The 24,090-nt window shown below is 34.2% G+C and overlaps 1 protein-coding gene and 1 non-coding gene across 2 annotated transcripts; both read right to left on the reverse strand.

Moving 5' to 3' along the window:
* Positions 1-2,898: 2,898 nt before the first annotated feature.
* On the reverse strand, positions 2,899-6,181 carry LOC130968513 (protein KINESIN LIGHT CHAIN-RELATED 1). Its single transcript, XM_057893832.1, has 3 exons — positions 5,134-6,181; positions 3,765-4,673; positions 2,899-3,409 (listed from the first exon to the last, which is right to left on the reverse strand). Exons 1-3 carry the CDS (start codon positions 5,748-5,750, stop codon positions 3,175-3,177), a joined length of 1,761 nt encoding a protein of 586 aa, XP_057749815.1. The 5' UTR covers positions 5,751-6,181; the 3' UTR covers positions 2,899-3,174.
* A 15,421-nt stretch (positions 6,182-21,602) lies between these two features.
* LOC130971210 (small nucleolar RNA R71) lies at positions 21,603-21,706 on the reverse strand. The gene has a single exon (XR_009082442.1). It is a non-coding gene; the product is annotated as a small nucleolar RNA R71 (small nucleolar RNA).
* Between the last annotated feature and the right edge of the window lie 2,384 nt (positions 21,707-24,090).

Consider the following 24,090-nt stretch of genomic DNA (forward strand, 5'->3'; position numbering starts at 1 on the left):
AATGGGAAACATTTGGCTACTGGCCAAAAGCTAATTGTATAAGAGAGAACTGATAGTAACTCGTTGGCCTCAAACGAATAAGTGCTGCGGCATTTAATATAGCATGCCCCCAAACCGAGGTTGGAAGATTTGTTCTCATAAGCAAGGGTCTAGCAATTAATTGGAGGCGTTTAATAAGTGATTCTGCTAACCCATTTTGTGTGTGAACATAAGCTACTGGATGTTCAACACTTATTCCATTAGCCATACAATATGCATCAAAAGCTTGGAAAGTAAATTCACCAGCATTATCAAGACAAATTGCTTTGATTGGATTTTCTGGAAATTGTGCTTTTAATCGAATAATTTGAGCCAATAATCTCGCAAACGCCAGGTTGCGAGAAGATAATAAGCACACATGTGACCATCTCGAAGATGCGTCTATTAGGACCATAAAATATCTAAAAGATCCACATGGTGGATGAATAGGTCCACATATATCACCTTGAATTCTTTCTAGGAATTCAGGGGACTCAAATCTAATCTTTACTGGTGATGGCCTTAAAATTAACTTTCCCTGAGAACATGCAGCATAACAAAATTCACTAGATTTAAGAATCTTCTGGTTCTTTAGTGAATGTCCATGGGAGTTTTCAATAATTCTCCTCATCATGGTTGTTCCCGGATGACCCAATCGGTTGTGCCAAGTTATGAATTCATTTGGTATAGAAAACTTCTGGTTTACAATGGCATGTGATTCAATTGCACTAATCTTGGTATAATATAACCCAAATGAAAGTGAGGGCAACTTTTCTAATATAACCTTTTTATTTGAATCATGAGTTGTGATACATAAGTACTCGTGACTTCCCTCATTCATAGTCTCAATATGATATCCATTTCGGCGAATATCTTTAAAGCTCAACAAGTTTCTTCGAGACTTGGTAGACAACAGTGCATTATTTATTATGAATTTTGTTCCTCCGGAAAACAAAATTATAGCTCTTCCGAAGCCTTCTATCACATTGCTTGAGCCAATTTTGGCACAAGATTGGTAAAATATATATCACTTTTGATAATAGTGTGTGAACTTGCACTATCCGCAAGGCATACATCTTCATTATATATCCTTGCCATTTTCTTCAAAGACAAATAATAATAAAATGAGTAATATGCACAGTTAAATTGAATACTTGATCAGAATTATTTTTCTTAAGAAACACTGTACATAAAATAATGTCATATACTAAAATTTTATTTTAAAACATGACACATTTAATGATTTCAAAAGTCATAAACATTAATATTTCATTATTTATATACATCATATTCGAAACTCAAATACAAAAAAAACTTAACAATAAGTACTTTACATTATTTATTTACATGGATACTTAACAGTCTCACATATTAAACTATTCCATCATTGATCAAATGACCAATATTTCCTTCAGGATCCTCAAAGAAATCAGATACATCATAATGAGTGGTGGAATTTTCAGCATCATTTGAAACGAAATTCGATTCTTTTCCCTTGTCGTCCTTTTTCAAGGATGCCTGGTAAAGATCGACTAGGTGCCTTGGGATATGGCAGGTACGTGACCAATGGCCATTTCCACCACAACGGAAACACTTATCCTCTGTTGATTTATTCTGCCCAATATTTCTTTCTTTATCCCACTTCTGGTGAGATCCTCTCTTTTGAATATAATTCATTTTCCTTCCATAATTTTTCTTGTTATTAAAATCTTGTCATTTACCTCTTCTGGGGTAATTTGCCGCATTTACTTCAGGAAATGGGGCGGGGCCAGCTGGGCGCGCTTCATGATTTTTCAATAGCAATTCATTGTTGCGTTCAGCAACAAGAAGGCAAGAAATTAACTCAGAATATTTTTTAAACCCTTTTTCTCGATGCTGTAGGAGCACATTCGAGGCATGGAAGATTGAGAAAGTTTTCTCCAACATATCATGATCAGTTATCTTTTTCCCACATAATTTCATTCGTGAGGTGATTCGAAACATTGCAGAATTATATTCATTTATATATTTAAAATCTTGTAGACGCAAGTGCGTCCATTCATATCGAGTTTGAGGAAGTATCACCGTTTTCTGATGATTATACCTTTCTTCAAGGTCTTTCCAAAGATCTGCAGGATCTTTTAATGTGAAATATTCATTTTTCAATTCCTCGTCAAGATGACGACGAAGAAAAATCATGACTTTGGCTTTATCCTTCTGGGATGCATTATTTTCAGCCTTAGTGGTATCTCCAAGATCCATTGAATCAAGATGAATTTCAGCATCTAATATCCATGATAAATAATTATTTCCAGATATATCAAGAGCATTGAATTCAATATGAGAGAGTTTCGACATAATGAAAATTTTTATCTGAGTCTTCCTAAAAATTTGATCAGAGACTCGTGCTGATAACGTGTTGTAAAATAATATAAAATAGAGAAATATAAATATGTTCTTATATCACTATAATATAAGTAGTTTATCTATTTACTAGTATTATAAATATTATAATTTAAAACTACAAAGAGATCAAAGAGAGAAAAAATTTATTGACAGTATATAAAGAGAAGAATATTATATAAAAGAGAGAATGTAATGTTTTATTAACGTGTGTATAACATTCCTAAGATTGCCTCTATATATAGGCATATAAAATTTGATTTCCAAGTTCATTCAGTGTTAGAAAATATCAACCGCCAATATTAATAGGCATGCAATCTTATCACAACAAAAACGTTTTTAAGGAAAAAAAGAGAGAAAGAAGTCCCAATAATTCATAAAAGCTATGAGGAAACAAGCCAGCAACCATTTAATAATAGGAAGGCCAGACGAAATAATAAAAAAAAAAAAAGAAAAAAAAAAGCGCCATTTATCGACCTTGCCAATGCCCAAGGCGAATAAAAACACAACCTTATCAAAATTTATTCACTCAAATAAAAATTTGCTTTCAACACTTTCCGGAAAGGAGAACAGGATTGCAACTGTGGTTCAGCTAAAAGGTCACAACACATTTTATAAAACATTAACCAAGAAAACAAATAAAGAAAAGAAACACAAATGCGTGAACAAATATCAAGAAACAGGGAAGCTCCCAAATTACAAATTCAACCCTATACAAGATATTCTATGTTACAGAATGTGCATCCAATAATATAAAGATGAATAAAGATATGGTTAAATTCTAAAACCCAAACCAGGCCATCTCTTTGCCCCCTCCTTCTTGGTCCTCTTTGAGTTTGGATCAATCAGGTTTTCCAGAGATTTCGCTTTCCTATCTCGTGTCTTGCCTGCTTCTTTCAGGAGCTCAGCAAGCCTGCGCTTCTCATCTTCAAAATCAGGATTTGCAATTCCGAGCTTTTCTTCCCTCAATTTAAGCACATACTCTAAGATCTCAATTGCATCTCCCACTCTGAACAATGCCATCATGTTAGTTCAAGAACAGAAGGTTGCAGATTTAACATCAGAGAATATGTAGGAAAATACTAAAGGCTTGTAAACAGAATTCCCACATAAATTTTCCTCCAACAAAGCATCTACTTACTACTTAGTTCCACAAAAGCCCATTTTGGTTGTATTTAAAATCGGTTCTAATACAAATGTTATTAGTATTCTATTTTTTAGGAGGGGACATTTTAGCAAAAAGTAGTCAACAAACCGTGGGAAAAAGTAATTTATCTGTGCCAAATCTGGAGAAGAACTTTGGAGCGAACATTCCAATAAGTAAAACTTGAAAGAAAATACTAATGTTGAAAAAATAAGTTTACCTTCCCATAGCATCATAAGTTGCTGCAAGATTGCTATACACTCCAAGAGTATCTTGATGGCATGGGCCACACTCTTGTTCAAGAATGCCCCTAGCTTCTTCAAACAGTTCAGCAGCCTCATCTATCTTGAACAGCTGCACACATGCCAACCCCATCTGGTTCAAAACAACGCCAAAGAAGGCAGACTTCCTTTCTCCACTGACCCTGAGTTTTGCTACGGCACTCTCAAAAGAGTTCCTTGAATCTTCATACCGCCCAATCATGTAATACATCACCCCCATGCGTGCTTCTATCCCAGCAATTGTGCTCTGCTGTCCTGGTTTATCCTCCAACAATTTCATTGCCTTTTGTAAAAGCTTCAGTGCTTCCTCAGGCTCATCCACAGACTCAAAAATGGCCGAAACTTCAGTCAAACCACCAGCAATCTCTTCTGCAGTGGTTCCAGGCACTGGTTTTGAGTATATTCTAAGGGCATTTTCGCAATAGGACTTGGACTCTCGAAGCTTTCCAGTCCTGTGGTACAAATCAGCTAGTCTTACAAAGACAGATGCAACCGAAGAGTGGTTTTCTCCCTTGGCTGATTTGAACACAGTAAGTGCCTTCTGGTACGAGAAGATAGCCTCGTCAAAGCGACAGAGAGACATGTAGATGTTTCCAATGCTGACATCAATAGAAGCAACTTCATTGTCCTGTCCATTTGCAATCATCGCCATGCTGGCAAGGACAAGGTGCTCAAGAGCCGCTTCGTAATCCCCTTTTGCCTCGCATATAAGGGCCATAAGCCTTCTATCAGCTGCCTCTTCAAGAGAGGCTGGTTCGCTGTGCACACGATGAATCTCAAGCGTCTTCTTGCACAGTTCTTCTGCCTTATCAAACTGCATCGCTTGAACATTGGCCTCAGCCAAGTATCTGCAACATACAAGACCATTTTTATTATTCATCAGCACATCATCAAATGAAAAACCCACTCATCAGCCAAGCATGCCAAATAATCGCAGGAATCACAGATTATTATAACAACAATGAAACTTAATAGATGGCTGCTGATATCTGGGTACTAACTAAGATCAAGTGTCAATAGTCTAAATTCTAAAGTTTGCTCCAAATCTAGTCGAGACAGAATTTGTGGCTTTCAAGTATAACATAATGCACAGAAGTACAATTTAGCTTTAGCAAATATCCAAAACGCATCTGCTAACAACAGATAATATCCGTAATTCCGCACCAGAGTTTCCAAATCCGAATCAATTCCGTATATCCCGCAGTATAATGCAGTCTCCAAATCCAAATTCAAACGAGAGTATAAAATTCCGAATCGAGACGTAATTAACCTTAATAAATTTATCATGGTGAAATCGAGATGAGATACCTGCAAGTTTCTCCAACCCTAGGATCAGTCTCGCCCAAGGCTTGGATCTGAATCTGGAGTCCCTGGTCGTAGCAAGAGATGGACTTATCGACCTGGCCAAGCATGGAGAACGTGTCTCCGAGCTGCATGTACCCGGAGAAAGCGGCGAGCGCGTGATCCGCACCTCTTGCGACGTCAGGAACCTGGATCGCGCGCTCAAGCACCGGCACAGCCTCCTCGAACCTCCCTAAGCTGCAGTAGATGGCGGCGAGGACGTGGAAGCTCATGGCGAGGTCGAGGCTGGGCTCGCCGTCGAGGGCGCATCGCTCAAAGGACTTAGAAGCCCGGATAGCGTAGTCGAGGGCCTTGGCAGGCCCGTCGCCAGAAGCGATGGTGTCGCGGGCTAGCTTGAGGAGAAATGGGCCAAGATCGGGGTTATCGAGAGAGGCATCGGAGAGAAGGTGGTTGGAATTGGGGGTTTCGGGAGTCTTCTTCTTGGATCGGGAGGGAGAAGGTGAGGGTGGTTTCTTGGGAAGAGGGGAAGGGGTTCTGATGGATTCGGATCTTTGGGTTGGAGTGTTGGGTACTGAGACTCGGAGGGGTGGAGCTTCCGGTGGGGTCTTAACGAGACCCGGCATGGTTCAATTGAAAGAGAGAAAGGGAAGGGAAGGGGACTTGTGCTTGTGCTTGTGCTTGTCTGTGAGATTTGTAAAGGGAGACACTTGAGAGGATAAGAACAAGGCACCACTCGCACCCGAAATCAGATGTTTCAGCTTAGCTTGCTTGTGTGAGCTGTGAGGGAGGTTTCACCCCTTCACTTTCACCTCTCTATCAGTCTATCTAATCCAGCATCTTTTCTATTTTTTTTTTTTTTTCCCTATGCTTTATGCCGTTGCTGCTTCTGCTGCTGCTTCTTTTTACCTATCAGGTTACTATTGTAATTCAACAACCTCTCCTTCCTTCCCCCTCTATAATCACCTTCTTTTTCTCTCAAGTTAGCTACTATTAATAAAACTAACCCCTTATCTTTTGATTCGGACTCTACTTATGATACTATCTATATAAGTGAAGCTCATAGTCATACTTCAGTTTTCATTCATATTTTAGGTAATACCGTAATAGTAATACACTGATACCGCCGAATTATAGTTTTTGGCCTCTTTTTCATTTCTGCTTTTTTTCTTCCGAGGCATATGTCTCTGTTTCCTTGTCTGATATGTTATAAATTTCATCAATTAAATTAAAGAATAAAAGGCCTGAAAGAGTTTCCACACGATTTGTTAATAATTTGTCCTCACCAATATATATATATATATGCTAATTGACACAACATCTAAAATATAGAATATTGGATACCGAAGAAATGCATTTGGGTTGTTGGCAAATGTATATCGATATAACCCCTACCACACTCATTATTAAATACGTAAAAATACGATTAGTTTTCTCTGTTTGGGCCCAGATCTCTACCCTTCCAGCGGAGGAACCAGGAGAGAAAGAAGTTAGCCTGGCACTCTGGCAGAATTTAATTATATATTTAAAAGATGAAAAAAATTGAAAAATATATATATATATATATTTTCTTTAATAAAATAGGTTGAAGTTCTAATTTCGAAAACCTAATACCTTACATGGTTATAATTTAAAAATATAATTTATATACCCAAAATAAATTATTATATATTTATATATAAATATATATTGTTTAACTTATTTTTATTATATATTTTATATTTTAATATGTATTTCATATTGATAATTGACTTTTGATATGTACTTAATATGATCTTATTAAATTAGATAGTATTTAGTTAGTCGAATTAATTAAATGACTTGTAATTTTATACAAAAAAATTAGTAAGATAATAAAATAATTAATATTTTGATTATTTTGAATTTGTAATTTTTATTATTTATATTTAATAAGTTTTATTATTTTGATTTAAGAATAATTAAAATATTATTTTATTACGTTACAAGCACTTTTATTTTAAAAAATCTTCAACTATATTAATTTATCATTTTAACAACTTTTTTATTTTAGATAAATATAATAAGAAAATAATCAAATTCCTCTAAAATAAAAAAAATATGAAATAAAAAATTAAAAATATAATTACTTTTGAATGAAGATAATATGGCTTACATACGATATAAATTATAAATTTAATAATAATTAATTCTTTTACTTTAGTTACTTTACAAATATTTTTATTTTAACATATATTTTTCTTAAAACAATATTATTTATTTTTCAAGAGTAACGTCGGTTTCATTAGGGTTGGATTGAAGTTCGCTTGCTACCTGCAACAACTGAAAAACTAATCCAACTTAATCATTAATTTTACTTGATAGGTAGGCCATAAGATTAAGAATGGGGGAAATTACATAACAATAATAAAAAGAAAATTAAAGTGGTAAAGCAAAAAGGTGTTGAAAAAGTCATTGTCAAAATTTTTATTTCAAATTTTCAATTGGGTTGGGTAACATAAAAATTTAAAGAAAGTCTACGGAAACATTTAATTTGACGTAAGGTTGCGGTAAAAGTAATCGAGAACTATTTATTGTCCTATTTATTTCATTTCATCATTTGCTATTTCTGCTTTTTCTATGTTTGATTTTATATTATTGTGCTTTTTAATTTGAATATGGAATTCATTAACTCAAAGTGGTGTTAGGCTCGCATATGGGAAGTAGAGTGCCTCACCTCGTTGTGGGATCAGTGGAACCAGAACTTGAATCTTGTGAGTTGTGTCCCACTAAACAGACGGTCCAAGTTGCGTTTGGCAAAACGCACAGTCCGTGTTGTGAGAGAGAGGACACGTGTCTCGCAGACGTTTCTCTTCAAACGGTGGTGTTGCACCCAACATATATCCACACTCACCATCCGACTTATCACTTTCACCATTCACTCTGAACTTCACTTTCATTTTTCTTCTTTTTCATTTCTTCATTCTTCCAAGTTTTGCATGGTAGAAGCAGAGTAAAAATGTCTAAGAAACACAAAATTAAAGATGTTGATCAACTTGAACTTCATATTATATATTATCTCAGTCATCTTGATTATGTAAATTTTTTTAATATTTTATATTTATAATTATTGTTATTAGAAATTTAATTATGTTGATTGTTGTTAGAAATGCAATTTAGGAATATAAATAGAATGATTATTAGTATTTTTCAACATTTGTAAGTTTTTTCTAAATTTTTTTTATTAATTTTTAATTATACTTATTATTGTTAGGAAATTAATTATTTTTATTCTTGTTAGTTGTTGAATTTTAAAATGTAAACAGAATGATAGGGATTTTTTATAAAGAACATAATTTTTTTTTTGAAAATTTTTTATATTTTTTATTATAACTATTATTGAAAACAACGTTAATTTTTTTTAAATACCTTTAAAATTATTAACTATAATTGTTATAAATGAAGTTAAATGTTATTGTTGTTGTGAGAAATTGTTAATACTAAATGATTAGTAGTATTATTTTTAAAGTACATTAATTTATTTTGAGAATATTTTAATTTTTTTAATTATAATTTATCATTGTTAGCAAGTTAATTGTTATTATTGTTGTTAGAAAATGAATTTAGGCATATAATGAGACTGATTATTATTATTTTTTATAATTGAGGAAAATATGTTTAAATAATAGTAAATAACTAATTAATATTAGATATTATTCTAGATGTTGTAATATTGTTGAGAATTTCGATTAGGAATTTATGTATTAGTTATTATTATTATTAGTAGTTAGTTATGAATAATTTTAAGGATTAATAATTAATTTTATAAGTTAGAATAATTTGTTTTATAAGGATTTAATAAAATAATTTATGATAGTTGTGTGATTTCAAGTAATTTGTTTCTTGTTGAGTTAGTTGTGCAAATTTTGTAACCATGACAGTTATTTAATTTTGGTAGGAGTTTATTGTTTTAGTTGCTGTGGTTAAAAAATTATTATCTTTTAGTAGTAAGTTAGTAATTGTTAATGAGTTGACTAATAATTTGTTATGTTTTTTGTAGAAATTAAGAATATTGACATGTGACCACCCAGTTCTACCGGATCGGTACAACGATAGAGTGGAGGAGCATTTACGACTTACTGGTTTTTATCATGTATCTTAGATTGGGGTAGTTCAATGTCAGAAAACACTGGTGAACCATAATTACAAGGCATCGAACCAGTGCGAACAATTATTACAAATTCACTTATTTTTTAATATTCATATCATATCTACTAATATTGTTTTCTAATAAATACATGTAGTATATAACAGTATATAAGATATAAACTAGTTAATAAATTATTAAAATTTAAAAATGACTATTATTTTAATATAAAAAGAAAATAAAAACATTCATGATAGAGTAAAAATAATGAAATATTTATAGGTCATGTTTCATATTGGTTTAAAATAACTTGATATTTTTGAAATGTTAGTAAACATACGTATTTTGAAATTTAATTTTAAACTTCTGACTATTTTTTATTTTTTATTTGCATAGGATCGGGTCAACCGGTTCAACCACTAACCCAGCGGTTGAACCAGTGACCCAGTGACCTGAACCGTTCGATCACCGGTTTGATTCTGACAACTATGACATCAACGCATGATTAAATAATGATTAATAAATACTAATCTTTTCTTAACTAAATCAATAACTAACTAAAAAAATTACTATCTTAAACTTAAATAAATAAACATATACACAAAAACAAATACCAATTGAGTATATATGCGCACTTCACTTAACTATTTGGTCCGTCTATAAAGATAAATTAACACAAAATTCTAATACTTTTTATAAATACGACGAATTACGTACCTGCATTCATATATTCCAGAAACTCCGCTACATGCATGGCTTCCAAATCCAAAACTCGCATGAATGAAGGCTCCTCAAATGGCTCTTCATTTGCGAGTGCATTTGCCACCTCTGTCACATTTGGAGTCATAGTTCCGGCACCTTGATCTTCGTCTCCGTCTGGACCAACAATTTCGTAGTTGCTTTCAAACTCTTCTTCACTGTCACTATTGTAATCTTCCCGTAAAATATTCCGATCGGCCTCAGATTGTTCAAACTCAACATACAACTCGATGAACGAGATATGACCCCGGTTTTCAATATACACCAAAAACATCTCTTCGAAGCTCGCTTCGTTCGTCACATATTTGGTTTGAAATTGGAAGAATCCACCAAACACCGTTATGGGATATCTGTACAGAATACAAGATATTTTTCTTGCCCTCTCAGAGTCAATCTTTTCACAGATCACGTCTTTGAGCTCTTCAAATGAGATTATGAAAGGAATAACAACATCTAATGGATTTTCACAAACAAATTTCACTCCTTCAGAAATTTGTAACAAAATCTGACCAAAATAATACTCTTTTAATAGAACTCTGTCACTCATTTCTCTAAGTCACTTAAAAAAAAACATGAACTTGACTAATAAATTTCTTGGTTTCATGAAACAAAAAAGAAAAACCAAGAAAAAAAGCCGTTGAAGAAGGAGATGAAGACGTTGATGAAGGAGAAGAATACGCGACTAGATCTCTTACCTCACTTACACACTTTTATATATGTCCCTAAAACAAAATTGGACCCTTCGATTAGGTTAACCGGATTCAAAAAAAATATAAAAAACCAAATCATATCGTCCAATTTGATCCCCCGTAATGTAAAAAAATTACTAACAACAAGCAAAACGGAGGGTCTGAATTCCACGTTTCAGATTTTAAATTTCTCCTGCTGCAAATCGGACCATGCGTTTTGTGAAGCAAAATTTTATAACCAAAGAACTCGCATGGTCCGAGTTATTCTACCTTGGACTCAGAAAAAGTTGTCCCATGTTTTTGTCTCATACGCCATAAATCCATATCTGGGCAGATTACAGCCAAGCCTTCCATATCCATAAAATTGAGCATCATCATTGACATTTATATATAAGGATATTTTAAGTAATTAATGATTTTTTTGAACAATATAAACAATCACTAATAAAATAAAAAAACACTACATATTTAAATTACTCACCTAAATTTTAATATTAGAATAACCATCCATATACCTAGTGAAATGAATATCTGATGTATCTATTGTTTACATTATAAAATATTTTTATTGTCTACCTATATTTTTCCTTATGTATATTCTGCCTCCTCTAATTTTAAAATCTTCCTCATAAACTTCATTTTATTGAACTCCCTGTGTGTCTATATATTAATAGGTGAATTCTATGGTGTCTATAACTTGATGCTTAATTTTTACCTAACTTACTTTTTATGGCAACTTTTGAATATTTAATAATTATTTAATTTTATACTTTTAAAATTAAATATTAATTTTTAACCCTTTTTGATAAGTTAGGCAAACACTTTTAAGCACCATAGTTGTAAGAACCGCAACAAATTAATTGTCTAATTAAATAGTTAATATTATCCAAAATAGGATCCGAAAATTTAGAATGAGAATTTGAGCATTTAAATATAAAAAACCGATACTGTGCGAGAAAAATTCAAAATAATAAAAAATCTTAGAAAAATATTAGAAATGAAAAATCGGGTGTTAATTTTAAAGGTTTAGCCCAAAGTTGGGCCAAACAAGCTAAAAGTGCTAACGGGTTGGACCAGGCCCGAGTTGGACCCAAGCCCAACATATATAAGTGCTTTAAGTGAACCTACTTCAACACACCATACTTAAACACAACACCCACATAGCTGAGAAGAGAAGAAGAAGAAACCCCCATGAATACTATTCATTCTCAACTTCTCAAGCTCATATCTTGAGCTACGGAGCTCCGATCGTCGCACCATTTGCGGCCACGCGTTCCTTGTGAAGAGCTCTACAAAATTTACCCAAAAAACAGTTAAGGTAATCACAAAATCCTTCTCAGTTCTTCTCTTCAAAATTTCAAAAATTTAGGGCTTTTAATTAAGTGAGATTTTATGATTTTGGATGTTTAGATACACTGTAGCCTTTGATTAGCATTGGATTTTTGGCTTCCAAAACTGTTGGGTAAGGTAAGAGGTCTTGCATTCTTGTGAAATTTTATTTATGATGAGTCCTAGGTTGATTAGTTATGATTTATGTGTATATAGCTTGATTATTGTGAGTTTAGAAGTCTTTGGAATTCAGTTTATGCTTGATGGAGTGATTGGTAGCTTGGATTGTGGTTGAAAACTCAACTTGTGCTCATTTGGGGTTTTGGTGCATATTGGGAATCGGCCAAGGTATGGTTTCGGTTTTCTCTATGTAGTATATAATATTCATGGACGCTTAGACTAGTGACCCATAGGATAGGTTTGAATTAAAATGGTTGTTGAGTTGTTGAATGATGATGTATGATGATTTATGATGGGTTGATGATTTTTGAGTTTAACTATGATGATTGATAATGATATGATGATGATGAATGATTGTGTGGATTGAAAAGTGGTTTGGTATGGTATATGTGATGTTGAGGCTGATGAAATGGTAATATGAATGGTAAATTTGAATGAGGATTGATTATAATGTTATACATTTGATGTTGAGGTTGAGAATAATGCAATGTGAAGGAAAATTTTGTAAGGATGGTGTAATATGATACCAGGGGTAAATTTTGATGTAAATTGGAGTTTGGAATGGTTTTATTTGGTTTTGGTTGAGTATTGCAAGGAATTGAGAACTTTGTGGAAATTGATAAAAAATTGATTTTTAGTGAACTTTGACAGGTCATAACTTATACATCAGTTTTCAAAATTGGTTCAAAGTTGTTTAGAATTAAAGTTTATTTAAAGATCTTTAAATTGATATAAAGTTTGTAAAATTTGGATTTTTGTAGAGAAAGTTATGATAATTCAAAATTTGGTGTCAAAATCAGAAATTTTGCAAAGTTGCAAAATTTTGTGATTTCTTGTATGTGCGCACGCACAGCCTTGTGCACACGCACACCTGATGAATGCCTAAAAGCTTAGGTTTGGATTTCCAAACTAAAATTAGAGATTGTTCGTTGCAAGTATAGTCCAAACCCAACAATTGAACATCAATCAAATATTAAATTCAAATAAAAATAACTGAGAGTAATTAAACATCAGGTCGTCTTCCCTATGAGTTACAATGAAATGTACAATTATTGACTATTGAGGAAATGGGGATTGGGAATGCAAGAGAGAGACAAGAAATGTAAATAGCAAGAAAGTAGATGATCATGCAAGGAAATTAAAAGAGAAAGCAAGTAAAGGCAATGAAAATTAAAATTAAATGATAAAAGCGCTCTTGGTGAGAATTGGGGAATTCAGGATTCCTATCCTAGTCATGGACCACAAACATGGTAATTGTGTGTGATTTAATCCCAATTAGTCAATCCTAACATCGAGGATTAGTCAAAAGGACGTAATTGATCCCAATCCCTAAGTCCTAAGTCAACACTAGTGGGTCACTTAGAGTCAAGGAAAACCAAACCAATTAACAATCCTCACACAATGCGAAATGGACATCCACAACTCAATTCCACCCAAACACCAAATTTCTCAGCCAAGAGTGTGAAAACTAAACATGCAAGAAATTAAAAGTCAAAGAAAGGAAAATTAAAGTGCAAGGAACCTCTTGGCAAGTAATTGAGAGCTAAGGTTGCCTATCCTAACCACTGACCACAAACACATGATGATTATGAACAGTTAATCCTACTTAGTCAACTTTACATTGAAGATAAGTCAAATAGGCATAGTTGATTCCAATCCATAAGTCTTATGTCAACACTAAGGGGTCACATAGAATCAATGGAAACCAAATCAACTAACTACTCTAATATATCAAACAAGAATAGACATCAATGACTCAAGGGTCACCAAATTCATCAATTTCAAGCCAAGAGTGAAGAAAAACTAAGTAAAAACTAAGCCAAGCATTTTATCAAACATTTGGTGTGCATGAAAATAAAATAATATTAAATTGCATTAAAAATAAATTCTAACTATCAAATGCAAGAAAATTATAACAATAACTAAAGAAAGCAATAAATGAACATAAAACATAAATTGAATTAAATGTAAATAAAAATAACAAAGTGTCATAAACATAAAAGAACAAGAGAAATAAAATAGCAAATAGAAGGAAAAAACAAAGATGCAATAATAATAAATGACAAGGAAAAGTAAATGAAACTAGGAATTAAAAGTAGAAATTACAAGAAATTAAACTAAGAAACCTTAATTCTAGAGAGTGGGGGGAGCTTCTCTCTCTAGAAACTAAGAGAAAACATCATAAAAGCTAAACCTAATTTTCTTCCTTCATTCTTCTTAACTTTGGTCTTAAATATATAGCTTCAGAAAATGAGTTGGACTGGGTTTTGGAGACTCAGAAATTGCCCCAAAAATTTGCAATTAATGACCTACGTGCATGCAGTCGTGCGTATGCACGACCTACGATGCATACGCACAGTTGCGAAAAATTCCTATCGTGTGTATGAACGCTGATTGGTGCATACGCATCCTTGCACGAAGTCACTGTTGTGTGTACGCACGTATTACTGTGCGTACGCACCTTTGCAGTAGCTTCCAAACTCCATTTTCTTCATGATTTCTCCCCTTTTAGATGCTCTTTCTTCACTTCTTTAATCCAAACTTGCCTTGAAAACCTGAAATCACTTAACAAATACATCAAGGCACCAAATTTGATTAAAGTGAATAAAAATTGACTAAATTAAGCACAGAAGAGCATGTTTTCACTTTTAAGCAGATTTTAGGAAGAAATCTCAAAAGCATGCTATTTAGATGAATAAATGTGGGTTTATATGATGAAATCAACTCAAATCAAACCAAAATATATCGTCAAATATGAATTCATCAATTCCTCCACACTTAAACAATAGCATGTCCTCATGCTAATCACAACCAAAGGAGATGAATGAAAGGGTAAAGAATTATTCAATGCAACTACTTATATGCTTGCAATTATACTAAATGATATCTATCTATAACTATACTATGGCTCCTATTGAGTTTGGTAAGAAACAAACAAGAGAATCTCAATCAATCCAAAGTGAAAACTTAGGGCCAAGACAAAGCAAATATAGCAATATGATCAATGTCCAAAAATTTGATTTGAAATTTTCAAAAACTAACAAGCAACTTGCAAGAAGATGCAAGATAAGTGATGAAATCATAGAATTGAGTAATTGAACCCCTCATCGGATGTGTATACACTCTAGTCGCTCAGTGTTTATGGCTTAATCACTCAATTCTCCTTTAATCATGTTTTTCAAAGATTTGTAAGTCATCTAACAATCAACTAATATTTGATGCATGAATGCAAATATCATGAGGACTTTCGAGGGTTGTAATGGGGCTAGGGTAAGGGTATGATTAATATGGTTAAGTGAACTTAGTAAATTGGATCTTTGATTAGCTCAAGTATCCCACCTAATCCTATATCATCCTATATACATAACAAAACAACCTAACTACCCCTTTATCTCTTTTCACATTCACTTATGCATGCTTCTTTCCAATTCAACCACATATGCATCTCTTATTTACCTTATCATCATTTTTTTTCTTTTTCTTTTTTTAACAAAGTATGTACATAAAAATTTTTCTTTTATCAAATAAGAGAGATGCATATGTTTTAAGTGATAGATGCATGAGTGTCTACCCATTTTTCCAAATATTCTCAATGAATACCCAAAGTACTAACTACCAATATTTTTCCATAAATTTTCCCCACACTTGATTAACACATACACATTCAAACCCAAGCTAATCAAAGATGCAATTCAAAGACATAATGGTTTTTCACTTAGGGTGAATGATGTGCTTAAAAATAGAACAAAGGGGAATTAAAAGGCTTAAAAAGTGGTTTACAAAGATAGATGAAAGGGTTGGCCATATGGGTTATGTGAGTTCAATTTCAAAAATGGCCTCAATCATACTAAATGTATTTCAAAATATTAAACATAGGACATATAGACTAAAGCAAATCCAAGATCACAATCATAAAAGGAGTATAACATACAAGAACAAAAATTGTGATTGAAAATATGCAACCACACAATCAAAGCTCAAATCTCACTTGGTATTTGTTCAAGCTCTTTTGTATGTTCCATATAAAAGATACTTCAAGCAAGTTCAAAACAATTTTTTTTTCAAATCCAATCAATGGAATGTCAAAAAAGAGATTTTTTGAAAATTCTTTGTTGTTTTACCAAACTTATTCAATCTAACATGCAACATGCAAATGCAAATGCAAATATTTACTAGAATAAAACTATAAGCAAGCTAAGATATATACAAGCAAAATAAGCAAAGCATAATGTAATGCAATACCAAACAAATATTCACAAAAATTATAACTATTAAAAACTAGAAACTAATTCAAAGTGTTGAGAAAGAGAGAATTTACGCCCCAAAAATTGCGAATACTCTCCCACACTTAAACGTTGCACGGTCCTTCGTGCATGCACTCAATCCGGAGGAGAAGAGATGCTAGGCTCCACCGTCAGCTAGTGGCCACCGGGGCTCCCGGTTACTATACACACAAGTAAACAACAATTGAGGAAAAAGTAAGATATGTGGTATGATAAAAGACAATGTGTGTATTCTAAGTGTGCACGATTTAGAACACACACATTGGTCGGGTAAAAATGATAACCGCATAAGCAAAAGAAATAGCATGGTCATCAATCAAGTGGCCTAGGTGGCAAGTAAAGAATAAGAAAGAATGGATGCACAAATAACCCTAGGTAACCATAATTAAAGTGAATTGAGTATTTGAGATATTGGATATTGAAATTGTTCAAGTGAAAGCTAAAAATTAATAGAAAATGGCACAATTAACAATAACCAATTCCATGATGAAAAGAGACTACTTATTCATCCTTAGGAATAATGAAATAATCACATGCATAAGGTGTTTGTTACAAAATATGACAAGTCTTGATAGGAATCAAGTCAAGTCAACTAAAAACAATGCAAAGCATTGACAAGGAACAAATACCTTGTTATGTGATTATATTCACTTAGAAACCATGATGAATAAGTAGTTCAACTCAAATCACTAAATTAAAAGTGCACAATTCATAATCAAGTTGCCAAAGAAAGATATAATATAATGCATATGGTAGCTACAACATATGAATCAAACTCAAAATACATGTAGGCAATCAAACGCACAAGAGGCAAAATCTAGAGGGGTGCGGATGCACAAGGTGTGCTGACGCTCCCAGTAGAAGGGACACAAGCTGGTGTGCGCACGCACAAAGGGGTGCGCGCGCACAAAACACGAAAATGGGGATTTTGTGCGTACACACAGGTGTGTGCGTACACACAGGTGTGTGCGTACACACAGGTGTGTGCGTACACACATGCTCTATTTTTCTCAAAATATTTTAGTGCTCTAAGGCACCAAACATGACATCCAAAATAGCTTTTCAACCCCAAAACATATTATTCATAAAAAATACATGATTGATGAGCGGATAATTTATACGCTTTTTGGCATTGTTTTTAGGTAGTTTTTAGTATGATCTAGTTACTTTTAGGGATGTTTTCATTAGTTTTTATGCTAAATTCACATTTCTGGACTTTACTATGAGTTTGTGTATTTTTCTGTGATTTCAAATATTTTCTGGCTGAAATTGAGGGACCTAAGCAAAACTCTGATAGGAGGCTGACAAAGGACTGCTGATGTTGCTGGAATCTGACCTCCCTGCACTCAAAATGGATTTTCTAGAGCTACAGAACTCCAAATGGCACGCTCTCAACGGAGTTGGAAAGTAGACACCCAAAGCTTTCCAGCAATATATAATAGTTTATACTTTATTCGAGATTTGATGACGTAAACTGGCGCTCAACGCCAGTTCCATGCTGCATTCTGGAGTCAAACGCCAGAAACACGTCACGAACCAGAGTTGAACGCCCAAAACATGTTACAACTTGGCGTTCAACTCCAAGAGAAGTCTCAGCTTGTGGATAGATCAAGCTCAGCCCAAGCACACACCAAGTGGGCCCCAGAAGTGAATTTATGCATCAATTACTTACCTCTGTAAACCCTAGTAGCTAGTTTAGTATAAATAGAACTTTTTACAAGTTTATTAGATATCTTTGATTGTATTATTCAATCTTTGGACGTTTAGTTCTTAGATCTGGGGGCTGGCCATTCGGCCATGCCTGGACCTTTCACTTATGTATTTTCAACAGTGGAGTTTCTACACACCATAGATTAAGGGTGTGGAGCTCTGCTGTACCTCAAGTTTTAATGCAATTACTACTATCTTCTATCCAATTCGATTTATTCCTATTCTAAGATATTCGTTGCACTTCAAATTGATGAATGTGATGATCCGTGACACTCATCATCATTCTCACCTATGAATGTGTGTGACTGACAACCACTTCCGTTCTACCTTAGACCGGGCACATATCTCTTGGATTCCTTGATCAGAATCTTCGTGGTATAAGCTAGAATTGATGGCGGCATTCATGGGAATCCGGAAAGTCTAACCTTGTCTGTGGTATTCCGAGTAGGATTCCGGGATTGAATGACTGTGACGAGCTTCAAACTCCTGAAGGCTGGGCGTTAGTGACAGACGCAAAAGAATCACTGGATTCTATTCCAACCTGATTGAGAACCGACAGATGATTAGCCGTGCTGTGACAGAGCCTTTGGACCCTTTTCACTGAGAGGATGGGATGTAGCCATTGACAACGGTGATGCCCTACATATAGCTTGCCATAGAAAGGAGTGATGAAAAACTAGAAGGAAGAAGTAGGAAAGCAGAGATTCAGAAGGAACACAGCACCTCCATACACCTATCTGAAATTCCCACCATTGAATTACATGAGTAACTTTATCTTTATTTTCTGTTTATTTTATTATCTTTATTTAAACCAATAATCTCTTAATCCAGTTAAATTCGCCTGACTGGGATTTACAAGATGACCATAGCTTGCTTCATACCAACAATCTCTGTGGGATCGACCCTTACTCACGTAAGGTATTACTTGGACGACCCAGTACACTTGCTGGTTAGTTGTGCGGAGTTGTGACAAAGTGTGATTCACGTTTGAGAGCACCAAGTCTTTGGAGCCATTGTTGATGATCACAATTTTGTGCACCAAGTTTTTGGCGCCGTTGCCGGGGATTGTTCGAGTATGGACAACTGACGGTTCATCTTGTTGCTCAGATTAGGTAATTTTCTTTTCAAAAAGTTTTCAAAAATTTTTTAAAATTTTTCTTTGTTTTCGTTTTTCCAAAAAAATTATTTTCAAAAAAATTTTTAAATTATTCTATGGCTTCAAAACTTTCAAGAATGAATTCTAGAGTTTCATGGTAACATGTTGAATCCTAGCTGGCTGTAAAGCCATATCCAAACTCCTTTGGGATTGGTCTTCAACTAATCACCACAATGCATGTAATGCCATCCTAAAGCTGGCTGGCTATTAAGCCATGTCCAACCCCTGAATTGGAGCTTTAGGCTAACATAAAAAGATTCCTGGAATTCTTCTTAAAGATTTTGAATTTCTTATTTTCTTTTTCCATATGTTTTTCGAAAAAATATAATAAAAATCCAAAAAAAAAATTAGAAAATCATAAAAACAAAAAATATTTTGTGTTTCTTGTTTGAGTCTTGAGTCCATTTTTAAGTTTGGTGTCAATTGCATGTTTTAAAAAATTATTATGCATTTTTCGAAAACTCATGCATTCATGGTGTTCTTCTTGATCTTCAAGTTGTTCTTGGTAAGTTTTCTTGTTTGATCTTGATGTTTTCTTGTTTTGCATCTTTTGTTGTTTTTCATATGCATTTTTCGTTTGTTAGAATCCATGCATTAGAGATTTCTAAGTTTGGTGTCTTGCATGTTTTCTTTGCATCAAAAATTTTTCAAAATTATGTTCTTGATGTTCATCATGATCTTCAAAGTGTTCTTGGTGTTCATCTTGGCATTCATAGTGTTCTTGCATGCATAATTAGTTTTGATCCAAAATTTTCATGTTTTGGGTCATAATTGTGTTTTTCTCTCTCATCATTAAAAATTTAAAAATAAAAAATATCTTTTCCTTAATTTTCTCATAATTTTTGAAAATTTGAGTTGACTTAGTCAAAAATTTTTAAAATTAGTTGTTTCTTACAAGTCAAGTCAAATTTACAATTTTAAAAATCCTATCTTTTCAAAACTTTTTCAAAAATCAAATCTTTTTAATTTTTATCTTATGATTTTTGAAAATTTAAAAATATTTTTCAAAAAAAAATCTTTTTTTTAATTTTATCTTAATTTTCGAAATTATGCTAACAATTAATATGATTGATTCAAAAATTTGAAGTTTGTTAGTTTCTTGTTAAGAAAGGTTCAATCTTTAAATTCTAGAATCTTATCTTTTAGTTTCTTGTTAGTTAAGTAATTAATTTTAATTTTAAAATTAAATCTATCTTATCTTATCTTTTATATCATATCTTTTTCAAAATTTTATCTTTTTCAAAAATTTGATTTTAAAATATCTGATCTAACTTCTTATCTTCTTATCTTTTCAAATTTGATTTTAATATCTTTTTCAACTAACTATTTGACTTTTTGTTTATTTCTTATCTTTTTCAAAACCACCTAACTACTTCTCCCTCTCTAATTTTCGAAAATATCTCACCTCTTTTTCAAAATTCTTTTTAATTAATTAACTAATTGTTTTAAAATTTTAATTTTAATTCTATCTCATCTTTAATTTTCGAAAATCACTAACTACCTTTTCAAAATTAATTTTCGAATTCTCTCTCTCTTATCTTCTTCTATTTATTTATTTATTTACTAACACTTCTCTTCACCTCTATTCATCTCCAATCACTGCTTCTATCCTCACCCTTGTGTTTGGGTTCTTCTTCACTTTTATTCCTTTCTTCTTTTACTAATAATAAGGATCCTCTTTACTGTGACATAGAGGATTCCTTTTCTTTTCTTGTTCTCTTCTCTTTCATATGAGCAGGAACAAGGAAAAAGTCACTCTTGTTGAAGCTAATCCTGAACCTGAAAGGACTCTGAAGAGGAAACTAAGAGAAGCTAAATTACAACAATCCAGAGACAACCTTTCTGAAATTTTCGAACAAGAGAAGGAGATGGCAGCCGAACCCAACAACAATAATGCAAGGAGGATGCTTGGTGATTTCACTAAACCAACGTCCAAGTTTGATGGAAGAAGCATCTAAATTCCTGCCATTGGAGCAAACAATTTTGAGCTGAAACCTCAATTAGTTGCTTTGATGCAACAGAACTGCAAGTTTCATGGACTTCCATCTGAAGATCCTTATCAGTTTTTAACTGAGTTCTTGCAGATTTGTGAGACTGTCAAGACAAATGGAGTAGATCCTGAAGTCTACAGGCTCATGCTTTTCCCTTTTGCTGTAAGAGACAGAGCTAGAACATGGTTGGACTCACAACCTAAAGATAGCCTAGACTCCTGGGATAAGCTGGTCACGGCCTTCTTGGATAAATTCTTTTCTCCTCAAAAGCTGAGCAAGCTTAGAGTGGATGTTCAGACCTTCAAACAAAAAGATGGTGAATCCCTCTATGAAGCTTGGGAAAGATACAAGCAGATGACCAAAAAGTGTCCTTCTGACATGTTTACAGAATGGACCATATTAGATATATTCTATTATGGTCTATCTGAGTTCTCTAAGATGTCATTGAACCATTCTGCAGGTTGATCCATTCACCTAAAGAAAATGCCTGCAAAAGCTCAAGAACTTATTGACATGGTTGCAAATAACCAGTTCATATATACTTCTGAGAGGAATTCCGTGAATAATGGAACACCTCAAAGGAAGGGAGTTCTTGAAATTGATGCTCTGAATGCCATATTGGCTCAGAACAAAGTGTTGACTCAGCAAGTCAACATGATTTCTCAAAGTCTGAATGGATGGCAAAATGCATCCAACAGTACTAAAGAGGCATCTTCTGAAGAAGAAGCTTATGATCCTGAAAACCCTGCAATGGCAGAGGTAAATTACATGGGTGAACCTTATGGAAACACCTATAATTCATCATGAAAAAATCATCCAAATTTCTCATGGAAGGATCAACAAAAGCCTCAACAAGGCTTTAATAATGGTGGAAGAAACAGGCTAAGCAATAACAAGCCTTTTCCATCAACTTCTCAGCAACAGACAAAGAATTCTGAGCAGAGCCCCTCTAATTTAGCAAATTTAGTCTTTGATCTGTCTAAAGCCACTTTAAGTTTCATGAGTGAAACAAGGTCCTCTATCAAAAATTTGGAGGCACAAGTGGGCCAGCTGAGTAAGAAAGTCACTGAAACTCCTCCCAGTATTCTCCCAAGCAATACAGAAGAAAATCCAAAAGGAGAGTGCAAGGCCATTGATGTAATCAATATGGCCGAATGCACAAGGGAGGAGAAGGACGAAAATCCTAGTGAGGAAGACCTCTTGGGACGTCTCTCAAACAAGAAGGAGTTCCCTATTGAGGACCTAAAGGAATCTGAGGCTCATATAGAGGCTATAGAGATTCCACTAAATCTCCTTCTGCCATTCATGAGCTCTGAAGACTATTCTTCCTCAGAAGAGGATGAAGATGTGACTAGAGAGCAAGTTGCTCAATATCTAGGAGCCATCATGAAGCTGAATGCCAAGTTGTTTGGTAATGAGACTTGGGAAGGTGAACCTCCCTTGTTCATTAGTGAACTAGATACATGGGTTCAGAAAACTTTACCTCAAAAGAGACAAGATCCTGGTAAATTCTTAATACCCTATACCATAGGCACCATGACCTTTAACAAGGCTCTGTGTGACCTGGGGTCAGGCATAAATCTTATGCCACTCTCTGTAATGGAGAAGCTGAGGATCATTGAGGTACAGCCTGCCTTATTCTCACTACAATTGGCAGACAAGTCAGTAAGACAAGCTTATGGATTAGTAGAGGACGTGTTGGTAAAGGTTAAAGGCCTTTACATTCCTGCTGATTTCATAATCTTAGACACTAGGAAGGAGGAGGATGAATGCATCATCCTTGGAAGACCTTTCCTAGCCACAGCAGAAGCTGTGATAGATGTTAACAGAGGAGAATTAGTCCTTCAATTGAATGGGGACTACCTTGTATTTAAGGCACACGACTATCCTTCTGTAACAAGGGAGAGTAAGCATGCAGAGCTTCTCTCAGTACAGACTCAAACAGAGCCCCCACAATCAAACTCTAAGTTTGGTGTTGGGAGGCCACAACCAAACTCTAAGTTTGGTGTTGAACCCCCATATCCAAACTCTAAGTTTGGTGTTGGGAGTCCACAACATTGATCTGATCACCTTTGTGGCTCCAAGAGAGCCCACTGCCAAGCTAGTGACACTAAAAGAGCGCTTGTTGGGAGGCAACCCAATTTTTATTTATCTAATTTTATTTTATTTTCATTGTTCTTTTATGTTTTATTAGGTTCATGATCATGTGGAGTCACGAAAAAATATTAAAATTAAAAACAGAATCAAAAATAACAGAAGAAAAATCACACCCTGGAGGTAAGGAGCATCTGGCTGGCGTTCAACGCCAGAACAGAGCATGGATCTGGCGCTGAACGCCAGAAACATGCTGCAGATGGGCGTTGAACGCCCAGAACAAGCTTAGAGCTGGCATTTAACGCCAGAAACAAGCACCAATCCGGCGTTAAACACTAGGATTGCATGCAGAGGGCGTTTTACATGCCTCATTGGTGCAGGGATGTAAATCCTTGACACCTTAGGATCTGTGGACCCCACAGGATCCCCACTACCTCACCCTCTATTTCTCCATTCATGGTCATCCCTTCTGTTTTTCATTCACCACTCATATTTATCCACTCTTCCCCAAACACCCTACCTACCTTCAAAATTCAAATTCTCTTTTCCACCCAATCCCACCCATATAGCCGAATACACACATCCCTCCATCTCCTCCATATCTTCTTCTTATTCTTCATCTTTTCTTTCTTCTCTTGCTCGAGGGCGAGCAATTTTCTAAGTTTGGGGT

This window comes from Arachis stenosperma, chromosome 3 (genome assembly GCF_014773155.1).
Source record: "Arachis stenosperma cultivar V10309 chromosome 3, arast.V10309.gnm1.PFL2, whole genome shotgun sequence".
NCBI lineage: Eukaryota > Viridiplantae > Streptophyta > Magnoliopsida > Fabales > Fabaceae > Arachis > Arachis stenosperma.